The sequence below is a fragment of the Microchirus variegatus genome (assembly GCF_963457635.1).
Source record: "Microchirus variegatus genome assembly, chromosome: 13".
NCBI lineage: Eukaryota > Metazoa > Chordata > Actinopteri > Pleuronectiformes > Soleidae > Microchirus > Microchirus variegatus.
The window spans coordinates 25113906-25127121 of NC_139814.1; the positions used below are offsets into that span (position 1 = coordinate 25113906).

The 13216-nt window shown below is 46.0% G+C and overlaps 1 protein-coding gene across 1 annotated transcript; it reads left to right on the forward strand.

Annotated features, from left to right (window-relative positions):
• Positions 1-257: 257 nt before the first annotated feature.
• On the forward strand, positions 258-12185 carry LOC310935671 (dynein axonemal heavy chain 3-like; the record flags this gene model as incomplete). The annotated part of the gene is made up of 1 exon (XM_083899605.1): positions 258-12185. The coding sequence occupies one exon, from the start codon at positions 258-260 to the stop codon at positions 12183-12185; it is 11928 nt and encodes a 3975-aa protein (XP_083755731.1).
• Between the last annotated feature and the right edge of the window lie 1031 nt (positions 12186-13216).

Below are 13216 nucleotides of genomic sequence, written 5' to 3' on the forward strand. Positions count from 1 at the left end.
GAATGGAGTGGAATTTGCTTGTGCTATTGCTTTTAAACTACATCTGCCTTAGAAACTATGATGTCATGATTATGTCACCACCACATTAAAGGCTTTTGACGCCTTCTAAACAAGCAAAAAACTACGGAAGTGTAAATAACGTACAGCGCGGCCACCGGTCTCGGAGGATGACGTCGTGTGAACAATAAGGCGAAAAGGAAAGAGAAAACACAAAAACAGCCTGCACTACCAAACGGGCCGTAAAGTTAAAAACACAGATGGAGCGCGGTCATATCGTTTCACCGATCAGCAGGATGAAACAACAGAAGGAGACGAAGGTCGCCTCCGTCTCTAATGCGATTCAGAAGAGATCGGGCAGAGGCAGACCCTCAAAAAGGCACCAGAGAGTCATGAATAGCCTGTACCCACCTGTTTTCCAACCCCAAACAAGGATGGTGGCAGTTCCTTACAAAGACCTCCTTTACAGCTACACCCCCACTGACTATTTCTACAGAACAGAGCCGATGAGTCCTTCGCAACAGCTGGCCATCATTTATAGCCAAGAGGAGAAGATAAGAGAAACGCAACCACAACCCAATGACAGCGATCTAGAAAGGTATATGTACTACGTCACCACCGGCATCCCCGACTCGGCGGTGGTCCCACAACCCTACCGGCAGAAGCTGCACATCTTGCGTCAGTTGCCTCCGGACTCTGAGGACAGTAGTACATATATCCAGGCAGTCAGGGCCAACTTGGATGAGGAGGTTAAGAAAGATTATTACTGCAGCATCAAGAAGGGCATAATGGACTATGTTCTGACTGACCCATCAGAGTGCCAGCGACTGTCCATATCCTGCGTTGCCCCGATCATTCCGAGGAGGGTGATCCGTGCACCAGTGCCTTGGTCGGTGACTTACAGGAAGAACCGCAAGTGGCAAAGCCATCATCTGTTTGCTGTCAATCACGTTATGGTGATGCTTGAAGACATATGGCGAACCAGTTTCTCATCCTTGAGATTTGTCAAACTAGAGGACCTCGTCTCGGCCAACCTCCCTCTGCTGCCGTCCGACTTTGACGATTTTGTCCAAAAACAATGCCAAAATGCGAGAGAAGAACTCGTCCAACAGTGGCTGCCTCAGTGTACGACACTGTTCGAGACGTTCAGCGACCAGTGGTTTCCCCTCATACACCAGAACGAGCAGATGTCTCCAGTTCGTGAGCAGAAGTTTTTCAACTGTGTGGCCGCTCTCATGGCACTGCAGCTTCGAAGCCTGGTCATAAAATCACTAAAGGACTTGCTCAATTTCTTCATAGTCCACGAGGAGGGCAATGACTTTGGAGATGTGTTTGATGAGGTGAAGTATGTGCAAGATCAGATTATGCTGGTTACGTTACAAATGGAGGAGCATGGAGTCGACCTCTGTCCGAGCTTGAAGAAATGTTGGGAGATCATCCATCGAGCCTTTGTGGAAATTCTCAAGAGTACTGAAAATCTGCCAAGGGTGAATTGTAACTTTCCAGATCCCAAAAACATCTACCTTCGCACAGTGAAGCCCAGTGAATTGTCAGTTGCTAAGGTTTTCAACAAAATTGAGGACGTTTTCAACAAAAACACGTTTGGACCTAAGAAGTATTTGCAAGTGTATCAAAGATACAGCGATCTACTGGACGATTCAGCAGAGGAGGAGATGACGGCGTTCCTCAAGGAGAATCATTCATTAACGGATTTTACCAGCAAAATTGAGAGCATAAACGACACACTGAAGGAGGTTTCCTCAATGCCTGTCATAGTGCGTATGTCTATGTTTCGTCTAGATGCAGCCAAGCTAAATAAAGACATGGAATATCAATGTAAGAGACTGAAAGAAAGGATTCTAACGTTTGCAGTGGAAGAGAACCGAGGGCTTAACAAGGGGATCTGTGAAAAGTATGAGGATATTACCGCTACACTCAGAGGAACCCCAGAAACTACAGAGGAAGTAGTGTCTCTTTACCAGTACATTAGAGAGACCACTGAAGAGACACTTGAAAACCTGAAAGATGAGATTGATGAAGCAAAACACCGCCTCGCCTTCCTTCTGGACTACGCCACTCTGTCATTTGATGACATAAAGCTGAATGCCCGTGTTTTTCAGTGGCCAAAACAGATCCTGACCGAGCTCGATGACAGCAAGACCCGTCTGGCTGCCATGAGAGAACGAGTTGAAGAAAATCTTCAAAAGCGGACTGAAAAGTTTGACAAGAGGCTGAAGTGTGTGGACAAAGAGATACTGGCCTTTAAAGAGAAAGGAGGCATGAGCATGGAGGAGATAAAAGAGAATGTGCAGACTCTCTCTGAAATCACCGCCAACCTTGAGTCTGCTGTCGATGAACTAGAAGATATCAACAGGCAGCAGGGAATGCTGGACCAGGAACAAACGCAATTCCCAGAGCTGCAAGTTCTGATATCTAACAAACAACCTCATGAACAGCTCTGGAGGACGGCTCTAAACTTTGAGCTCAATACAGAGGTATGGATGAATGGTCCCTTTCAAAATCTAAATGCTGAAAGCATTTCTGATGAGCTGGATGTCATGTGGAGGACCATGCATAAATTGAACAAGTCTTTTTCTGATCTTCCTGGGCTTTGTGGCATGACCAAAAACTGCAAAACCAAGATAGACAAGTTCAAGAAGCACCTGCCCATCCTGACAACCATCTGTAACCCCGGCATCAAAACCCACCACTGGAACATGATTAGCAGCACAGTGGGGTTCAAAATTAAACCGGGCAAGAAAAGCTCACTGATGGACATGTTGGACCTGGGGCTCTCCAACTTCGGTGAGCAGTTGGAAGAAATTGGAGCATTAGCCAGTAAGGAGTATGCTCTTGAAAAGACCTTGGAGAACATGAAAAATGACTGGTCTGACCTCCACTTCTCTCTCAGTCAATACAGAGATACAGAATTCAAAATTGTATCTGCTGTCGATGACATCCAGCTGCTTCTAGACGACAACATTATGAAGACACAGACCATGAAAGCTTCTCCTTTTATTAAGCCAATAGAGACAGAGTGTAAGGAATGGGAGACCAAGCTGGTGAGTATGCAGGACATCTTGGACACCCTGCTGAAGTGTCAGGCCACTTGGCTCTACCTCGAACCCATCTTTAGTTCTGAGGACATCATTGCACAGATGCCTGAGGAGGGACGCAAGTTTGGAATTGTGGACGTATGCTATAAGAACATCATTGCAGGGGCTGCTAGAGATACACATGTTCTGGTGGCTACAGACCAACTCAACATGCTGGAACGCCTGCAGGAGTCCAATGTGCTTCTAGATGATATCCAAAAAGGTCTGAATACCTACCTGGAAAAGAAGAGGCTCTTTTTCCCAAGGTTCTTCTTTCTGTCAAACGACGAGCTGCTGGAGATTCTGTCACAGACCAAAGACCCCCTGTGTGTACAACCTCATCTGAAGAAGTGTTTCGAGGGCATCGCAAAACTGGAGTTCTCAGATAAAATGGAGATCCTTGGCATAATCAGCTCTGAAAAGGAAACTGTGCCCTTCACCGAAAAGATCAATCCTGCCGATGCCAATGGAATGGTGGAGAAGTGGCTACTGCAGGTGGAACACCAAATGCTCATTAGTGTTCGACATGTTATTCATCAAGGTGTGAATCAGTATGCAGAGCTGCCCAGAAAAGAGTGGGTGTTGCAGTGGCCAGGCCAAGTTGTCATTTGTGCTTCTTCCATCTTTTGGACAAGTGAAGTGTCTGAAGCTATCCAGACAAACTCTCTGCCTACTTATGTTGAGAAGTGTAACTCCCAGATTGCTGACATTGTAGGGCTGGTGCGTGGGGCACTCCCAGGAGGAGCGAGGATGACCCTCGGTGCACTCATTGTGATTGATGTTCATGCCCGAGATGTTGTGGCAGAATTGGACAAGGACTGTGTGTCCACGCTGAATGACTTTGCTTGGATTTCTCAGTTGCGTTACTTCTGGGAGAATGAGGAAGTGATGCTGCGCATGATCACTACGTGTGTGAAATATGGCTATGAATATCTAGGAAACTCCCCTCGTCTGGTCATCACACCCCTTACAGACCGCTGTTACAGAACACTCATGGGGGCCTTGAAGCTGAACTTGGGAGGAGCTCCAGAAGGTCCAGCTGGAACTGGCAAGACTGAGACTACAAAAGATCTGGCAAAAGCCTTGGCTAAACAATGTGTTGTTTTCAACTGTTCTGATGGCTTGGACTACAAAGCCATGAGTAAATTCTTCAAAGGGCTGGCCCAGTCTGGAGCTTGGGCCTGCTTTGATGAGTTCAATCGTATTGAGGTGGAGGTGCTTTCTGTGGTGGCTCAGCAGATCCTCTGTATACAACAGGCCATTGCCAAGGATCTGAAGACCTTTATGTTTGAGGGGACAGAGCTGTCTCTCAACCCAACGTGCAATGTCTTCATTACCATGAACCCTGGTTATGCTGGCAGGGCCGAACTCCCTGACAACTTGAAGGCCCTTTTCCGCACAGTGGCTATGATGGTTCCAGACTATGGTCTCATTGCAGAGATCTCATTATACTCCATGGGCTTCATTGAATCTCGGAGCCTGGCTCAGAAGATCGTGGCCACATACCGTTTGTGCTCTGAACAGCTGTCCTCCCAGCACCACTACGACTATGGTATGCGAGCTGTGAAGTCTGTGCTGACTGCAGCAGGGAATTTGAAGTTGAAGTACCTGGACGAGGATGAGAGCGTGCTGTTGCTTAGGGCGCTGATGGACGTCAATATGGCCAAGTTTCTGGCACAGGACGTGCCTCTGTTTCAGGGCATCATCTCTGACTTATTTCCTGGGGTTGTACTTCCAAAACCAGACTATGATCTCCTACTCAAGGCTCTCAATGACAACATTGCTAAACTCAACCTCCAGCCCGTCTCATGGTTTGTTGGCAAAATTATTCAGGTGTATGAGATGATGTTGGTACGCCATGGCTTTATGATAGTCGGAGACCCTCTTGGAGGAAAAACTTGTTCTTATAAGGTTCTTGCAGCTGCTCTCAGAGACCTTTATGAAGCCAAGCTGATGGATGAGTATGCAGTGAGCCACCAGATCATCAACCCGAAATCAATTACCATGGGCCAGCTGTATGGCTGTTTTGATCCTGTCAGCCATGAGTGGTCTGACGGTGTCCTGGCTACCAGCTACAGGAATCAGGCTATGTCCACCTCAGAAAATCGACAGTGGATCATTTTTGATGGGCCTATTGATGCCGTTTGGATCGAGAACATGAACACTGTACTAGATGACAACAAGAAGCTTTGTCTGATGAGTGGTGAGATCATACAGATGAGTGCTAAGATGAGTCTGATCTTTGAAACTGCTGACCTGGAGCAAGCCTCCCCAGCTACCGTGAGTAGGTGTGGAATGATCTACATGGAACCTGACCAGCTGGGCTGGACTCCTCTCAGAGACTCGTACATGAACACTCTGCCCAAAAAGCTGAAATCAAAACATAGAGCAATGATCTCTCACCTGTTTGATTGGATAGTTCCACCCTGTCTGGAATTTATAGACTGTGAGTGTCGCATTGTGATTCAAACATCTCCTATCCACTTGGTCCATAGTCTAATGAATCTGTATACTTGCTTGATGGATGAAATCTCGGTATCCGGAAACAAGGGTGCACAGACATTATCCAGCCAGCAGATAATTGTGTGGCTGCAATGTCTGTTTTTGTTTTCAGCTGTATGGAGTTTAGGTGGAACTATCAGTGGGGACAGTCGTAAGAAATTTGATGTCTTCTACCGCAACCTGGTAATTGGCAAAAACCCAGAGCACCGTCGGCCTAAGAGTTTTACACTCAAAAAGAACAACATGTTCCCTGAGTCAGGCTCTGTCTATGACTTCTACTTCCATAAAAAGGGACCAGGGGGGTGGAATATATGGACAGAATTAATCACAAAAGAAGAGAATGTCATTGCACCTGGAGCTAATGTGTCAGACCTCATTATACCCACCATGGAGACAGCACGTCAGTTGTATTTCCTGCACACATACTTGTCACATGAAATACCCATGCTGTTTGTGGGGCCTACAGGAACTGGAAAATCTGTCATAAACAACAGCTTTTTGGAAATGCTGCCAAAGGAAGAGTACACTCCAAACTGCATCAATTTCTCAGCCCGCACCTCAGCAAATCAAACGCAAGATATCATCATGGCAAAACTGGACCGAAGGAAAAAGGGCACATTTGGACCACCTTCAGGAAAAAAGTGTGTCATTTATGTTGACGATCTGAACATGCCAGCCAAAGAAATCTATGGTGCCCAACCCCCAATTGAAATATTAAGGCAGTGGATTGATCACCGCCACTGGTATGACAGGAAGGACACCTCCAGACAGAACATAGTGGATGTGCTGTTTATGTCTGCAATGGGGCCACCTGGTGGAGGGAGGAATGACATTACAGGGCGTTTCACTCGACATCTGAACGTCATCACAATTGATTGCTTTGATGATGAAACACTATCTAAGATATTCAGTTCCATCACTGACTGGCACTTTGGCAAAGGGTTTGACGTCTCTTTCATCGACTTGGGCAAGACCATGGTCGAGGCGACAATGACAGTCTATCAAGACACAATAGACAGCTTCCTTCCCACACCATCGAAATCCCACTACATCTTTAACCTGCGAGACTTTGCTCGAGTGATACGAGGTGTACTCCTGGCTCCACACACACACATGAAGGCAGAGGACAAACTGATCCGTCTATGGATCCATGAGATCTACCGTGTTTTCTATGATCGACTCATTGGCGACGATGACAAAGAAACGTTCTTTAACATTGTCAAAGAGAGAACAATGAAGTACTTCAGGCAGAGCATGGAACAGCTCCTGGGCCACCTCAGTCCAGATGGCAATGTAGTGGATGAGTGCATCCGAAGCTTGTTCTTCGGTGACTATGCCGATCCCGATTCAGACATCAAGGTTTATGATGAAATCACAGACTTCAATGTATTGCAAAACGTTATGGAGAGCTACCTGGAAGAGTACAACAACTGCAGCAAGACACCCATGTCTCTTGTTATGTTCAAGTTTGCCATTGAGCACATTTCTCGCATTTGTCGTGTGCTGAAACAAGACAACGGCCACCTTCTGCTCGTCGGCATTGGAGGCTCAGGGCGTCAGAGTGCCACAAAGCTGGGTACCTTTATCAATGATTACACCTTGTTCCAAATTGAGCTAACCAAAAACTACACCATGTCAGACTGGCGAGATGACCTGAAACGCATGATGCTTAAAGCAGGTGTTGAAGGCACCAACTCAGTTTTCCTGTTTAATGACAGCCAAATTAAGGATGAGGCCATGCTGGAAGACGTCAACATGCTCCTCAACACTGGTGATGTGCCAAACATCTTTCCTTCTGATGAACGTGCTGAAATTCTTGAGAAAGCTCAAGGAATCGCCCGAATGGAAGGCAAAAAGATTGATTCATCTCCACTTTCGCTGTACAACTTCTTTATCGACCGTGTGAAGTCAAACCTTCATATCGTGCTCGCCATGAGTCCCATTGGTGATGCATTTAGGAATCGACTTAGAATGTTCCCCTCCCTCATCAACTGTTGCACCATTGACTGGTTTCATGCATGGCCAACTGATGCTCTGGAGATGGTGGCCAACAAGTTCTTAGAAGACGTGGAAATGGAGAAGGAAGTCAGACTAGAGGTGGTGGAAATGTGCAAGAACTTCCAGACAAGCGTTGTGGATTTGTCCCATTCATTCTTTTCCAGATTAAGAAGACACAACTATGTCACACCAACTTCCTACCTTGAACTCATCCTCACATTTAAGAATCTTCTTGGCGATAAAAGGGATGAAGTTGACACTGCCAGGAACCGATATATTGTTGGTCTCGAGAAACTGGACTTTGCTGCATCCCAGGTGTCCGAAATGCAGCAGGAGCTGACAGACTTGCAGCCAGACCTCATCAAGACTTCAGCTGAGACAGATCAGATGATGATCAAGATAGAGGGAGAAACAGTGGAAGTGGATGCCAAGAAAGAAGTTGTGACTGCTGACGAGAAAGTGGCTAATGATGCAGCAGAAGCAGCATCAGAAATAAAAGATGACTGTGAGAAAGACCTGGCAGAAGCATTGCCTGCTCTGGAAGCTGCCCTGTCAGCCTTAAACACCTTAAAACCTGCTCATATCACAGAAGTTAAGTCTATGAAGAATCCACCTGGTCCAGTTAAACTCGTCATGGAGTCCATCTGTATCATGAAGGGCATCAAACCTGAGAAAAAACCTGATCCAAGTGGCTCCGGTAAGATGGTTGAAGAATTCTGGGGCCCTTCAAAGAAACTCCTGGCAGACCAGAAGTTTTTGGAAAGTCTCAAAACCTATGACAGAGACAACATCCCAGTCCCTTACATCAAGAAAATTCGAGACCAATATATTGACAACCCTGAGTTCTTGCCCGAGAAAATTAAAACTGTGTCATCGGCTTGTGAGGGTCTCTGTAAGTGGGTGCGGGCAATGGAAGTGTATGAGCGTGTAGCCAAAGTTGTAGGACCAAAGAAGGAGAGATTGAAAGCAGCTGAGCAAGAGGTTGCAGAACAGATGGCAACGTTGGCTGTGAAGCAAGCTGAGCTGAAAGAGGTAGTGGACAGACTGGAGAGCTTGAATAAAGACCTGGCGAAAATGATTGAGAAGAAGAAAGATCTTGAAAACAACATTAAATTGTGTTCTGAGAAGCTGGACAGGGCAGAGAAGCTCATTGGAGGACTGGGTGGTGAGAAAGACCGATGGACAGAGGCTGCAAGGCAGCTTGGGATAAGATACAACAACCTGACAGGTGACATCCTCCTATCTTCAGGAACCATATCCTACCTTGGAGCATTTACTGTAGAGTTCCGTACAACATGTCAGGAAAATTGGCACAAGGTGTGCCAAGAGAAGAGAATCCCTTGCTCTGGGGACTTCACTCTCAGCTCCACTCTGGGTAACCAGGTGGCCATCAGAGCGTGGCAGATTGCTGGGCTTCCAGTGGACTCTTTCTCAACAGACAATGGTATCATTGCCTTTAACTCCCGACGCTGGCCCTTAATGATAGACCCTCAAGGTCAAGCCAACAAGTGGATCAAGAACATGGAGAAGGCTAATAAGCTCTCCGTCATCAAACTATCAGATGATAACTATGTGAGGACACTGGAGAATTGTATTCCATATGGGAATCCTGTTCTTTTGGAGAATGTTAGAGAGGAACTTACACCTGTACTCGAGCCTGTGTTACTGAAGCAGACATTCAAACAGCAAGGTGTTGAGTACATGAAATTAGGTGAGAATACTGTGGAATATTCTAAAGAATTTAAATTCTACATGACCACCGGTCTGAGGAACCCTCACTATCTCCCTGAAGTGGCTGCCAAAGTCTGTATTCTGAACTTTATGATTACCCCACAAGGCTTACAGGACCAGCTTTTGGGCCTTGTAGTAGCCAAAGAGAGGCCTGAACTTGAAGAGAAGAAGAACAAGCTCATTCTTGAGAGTGCAGCCAACAGCAAACAGCTGAAGGAAATTGAGGATAAGATCTTGCAAGTCCTTTCCTCTTCTGAGGGCAACATCCTGGAGGACGAGGGTGCGGTTAAGATCTTGTCTTCTTCCAAAATTCTTTCAGAGGAGATCTCTAAGAAGCAACAAATTGCCAGTGTCACAGAGAAAGAGATTGATGACACCCGTATGGGCTATCGTCCTGTGGCAGAGCACTCCTCCGTATTGTTTTTCTGCATCTCGACACTGGCCAACATTGAACCCATGTATCAGTACTCCTTGACCTGGTTCTTCCACCTCTACCTGTTTTCCATCGCTGAGAGCCTGAAGAGCGATGATGTGAATCAAAGAATTGACAACATCGTTGAACACTTTACTCTATGCATCTATAAAAATGTCTGCCGCTCACTTTTTGAGAAGGATAAGCTGCTTTTTTCCCTGCTACTCACTGTAGGCATAATGCAGAGTAAAGGCAAGGTTGACGACCAAGTTTGGCACTTCCTCTTGACAGGTGGCGTTGCTTTGGATAACCCACATCCTAACCCTGCCCCAGAGTGGCTATCTGAAAAATCTTGGACTGAGATTGTCATGAGCTCTAAACTGCCAAACCTGGATGGTTTATTTGAATATGTCAAAGACAACATAGATGAATGGAAGAGGCTTTATGACTCAGGGCACCCTCATAAAGAGCAGTTGCCGGACAAGTGGAGTTATTTGGTGGGGATGGATCGAATGGTTGTGATCAGATGCTTCAGGCCAGATAAACTGGTTCCAGCTGTGCAGGATTTTATTGTTGCTAACATGGGACAGGCTTTCATTGAACCACCCAATTTTGACTTGGCAGAGAGCTACAAAGACTCAAACTGCTGCTCTCCTCTCATCTTTGTGTTGTCACCAGGTTCTGATCCAACTGCAGGTCTACTGAAGTTTGCCGATGACCTTGAAATGGGGGGAAGTAGAACACAAACCATTTCCCTCGGGCAGGGACAGGGACCCATCGCGGCTCAGATGATTAACAAAGCCATCAAAAAGGGCACATGGGTGGTGCTACAAAACTGCCACCTGGCCACCAGCTGGATGCCCGCTCTGGAGAGGATCTGTGAAGTAACCATCACCCCAGAGAACACATGCACCAAGTTTAGGTTGTGGTTAACTAGTTATCCTTCTGACAAATTCCCAGTTAGTATTCTGCAGAACGGGCTGAAGATGACAAATGAGCCGCCTAAAGGAATACGAGCCAACCTGCTGCGCTCTTACCAGAGTCACCCCATCTCTGACCCTGCCTTCTTTGTCAGCTCCAAAAAACAAGACATTTGGCAAAAGCTCTTGTTTGGTCTGACCTTCTTCCATGCACTGGTACAAGAAAGGAGGAACTTTGGGCCTCTGGGCTGGAATATTCCATACGAGTTTAATGAGTCTGACCTGAGGATCAGCATCAGGCAGATCCAGATGTTCCTGGATGAGTATGAGGAGGTTCCATTGGCAGCCCTCACATACCTTACAGGAGAATGCAACTATGGAGGCAGGGTCACAGATGACAAAGACAGACGTCTGCTGCTGTCACTCCTGTCCATCTTCTACAATTGGGAGGTGATACGTCAGGAATGCTACAATCTGTGTGAGGGAAATCAGTATTATATCCCAGCTCATGGACCCTACGAGATATACGTCGACTATATTCGCAGTCTTCCAATTTGTCCCGATCCTTGCGTTTTTGGACTTCACAGTAATGCCGACATCACGAAAGACAATCAAGAAACCAATTTGCTCCTGGGAGGAGTGCTATTGACGATGCCAAGACAGATGGGAGGTGGGGCTAAGTCTCCTCAGGAAGTAGTAGATGAGCTCGCAGAGGACATCCTCTCCAAGCTGCCAGCAGACTTTGACACGGAAAGGGTGATCGAAAAATACCCCGTCGTATACGAGGAATCTATGAATACCGTTTTGAGGCAGGAGATAATCCGCTTCAATCGACTCACAGTTGTGGTGCGAGACAGTCTGGTGAACATCAAAAAAGCTTTGAAGGGCCAGATCGTTATGTCTTCTGAGCTGGAAGGCATCTTCAGCAGTATGCTGGTGGGCAAGTTGCCTGCTATGTGGGCGGCAAAGTCATACCCCTCTCTCAAGCCCTTGGGGAGCTACGTGACCGATCTGCTAGCCAGGCTGCAGTTCCTACAAGACTGGATAGATCAAGGTCCGCCGCCAGTCTTTTGGCTTTCTGGATTTTACTTCACTCAGTCATTTCTTACTGGAGTGTCTCAGAATTTTGCCAGGAAGTACACAATCCCCATCGACTTCATCGGCTTTGAATATGAGGTCACCAAAGAGGAGAAACACATGGAAGAGAAGCCAGAGGATGGAGCCTACGTTAAAGGCCTTTTCATGGAAGGTGCACGCTGGGACAGAGAGGCCATGGTCATTGGGGAGTCCCAGCCCAAGATTCTCTTTGACACTTTACCCATCATCAAGCTTAGACCTGGAGAGATGTCCACATTTAAGCATGAAAACATCTACGTTTCTCCCATTTACAAAACCAGTGCTCGCAGAGGGACCTTGTCCACCACGGGCCATTCCACCAACTATGTCATGTCCATCGAATTGCCCTCCGACAAGCCACAAAAGCACTGGGTTAACCGCGGAGTGGCATGCCTCTGCCAGCTGGACGACTAGGGGAAAGTCGCTGTATTTCAAGGTGAAGAGTAGATAGGTGAGGAAGACGAAGAAGGGGAATAAGATGATTTCTTCTTTTTATCTGAAGACTGCCCTTTATCGACCATTAAAGCACACATGCATGTGGACATGAACTGTTCTTATCTGTCTGTTATTCTTAAATAAGCATGTTCCACCTTCAGTTCTTCATAGTTTTTAATTCTCCATTGTCTGTACTGTAAAAAATACTTTTATTTGCACCTTGTAGAGATGAACATGTTAGGAATGTACATACATAAAAATGTATACAACACTACTTTTGAAGTCTGAAGATAATGCCATCAATCGTATGGGTTGGTTTTGTTTAACTGTGATATTTTTTTTTACTACTGCAGGTTTGTGTTTTTTTAAGAAAAAAAGTATGGGGTAGACCAACTAACTTTCTTTGTTTTAATACCAGTAACACCAGCGCATAATAACAGTATCACACAGTGTTGACCGTGTTGTGTCACAAAAATTGCAAAGACATAAAGTCAACCTACCTGTCCAGTAGAAACAGGGCCACCATCACTTTGCAGCCCTTTCTGGGTTTTCAGTCGTTCAAGTCGAGCACCGATTTTCACTCTGGTCTTGGATCACACACAAAAATTTCGTAATTTTTTTTTTTTTTTTTGGGAAAAACAGACCCTGGAATTTTTTTCCCTCAAAAACACCCCCCCCCCCCCCAAAAAAAAGATGGTAAAAACAGATCCCGAAAAAAATCTGGTAAAAAAAACAAAAAGAACCCGAAAAAAAGTATTGTAAAACCAGACCCGGAAAAAAAATGGTATAAAAACAGTGCCTGGAAACAAATCTCGTAAAAACAGACCCCCCAAAAAAATATCTCGTAAAAACAGACCCCCCAAAAAAATATCTCGTAAAAACAGACCCCCGCCCCCCAAAAAAATATCTTGTTAAAACATACCCCCAAAAAATCTCGTAAACAGACCCCCCCCCAGAAAATCTCTTAAACAGACCCTGAAAATAAATCTCGTAAAAACAGACACCCCCCA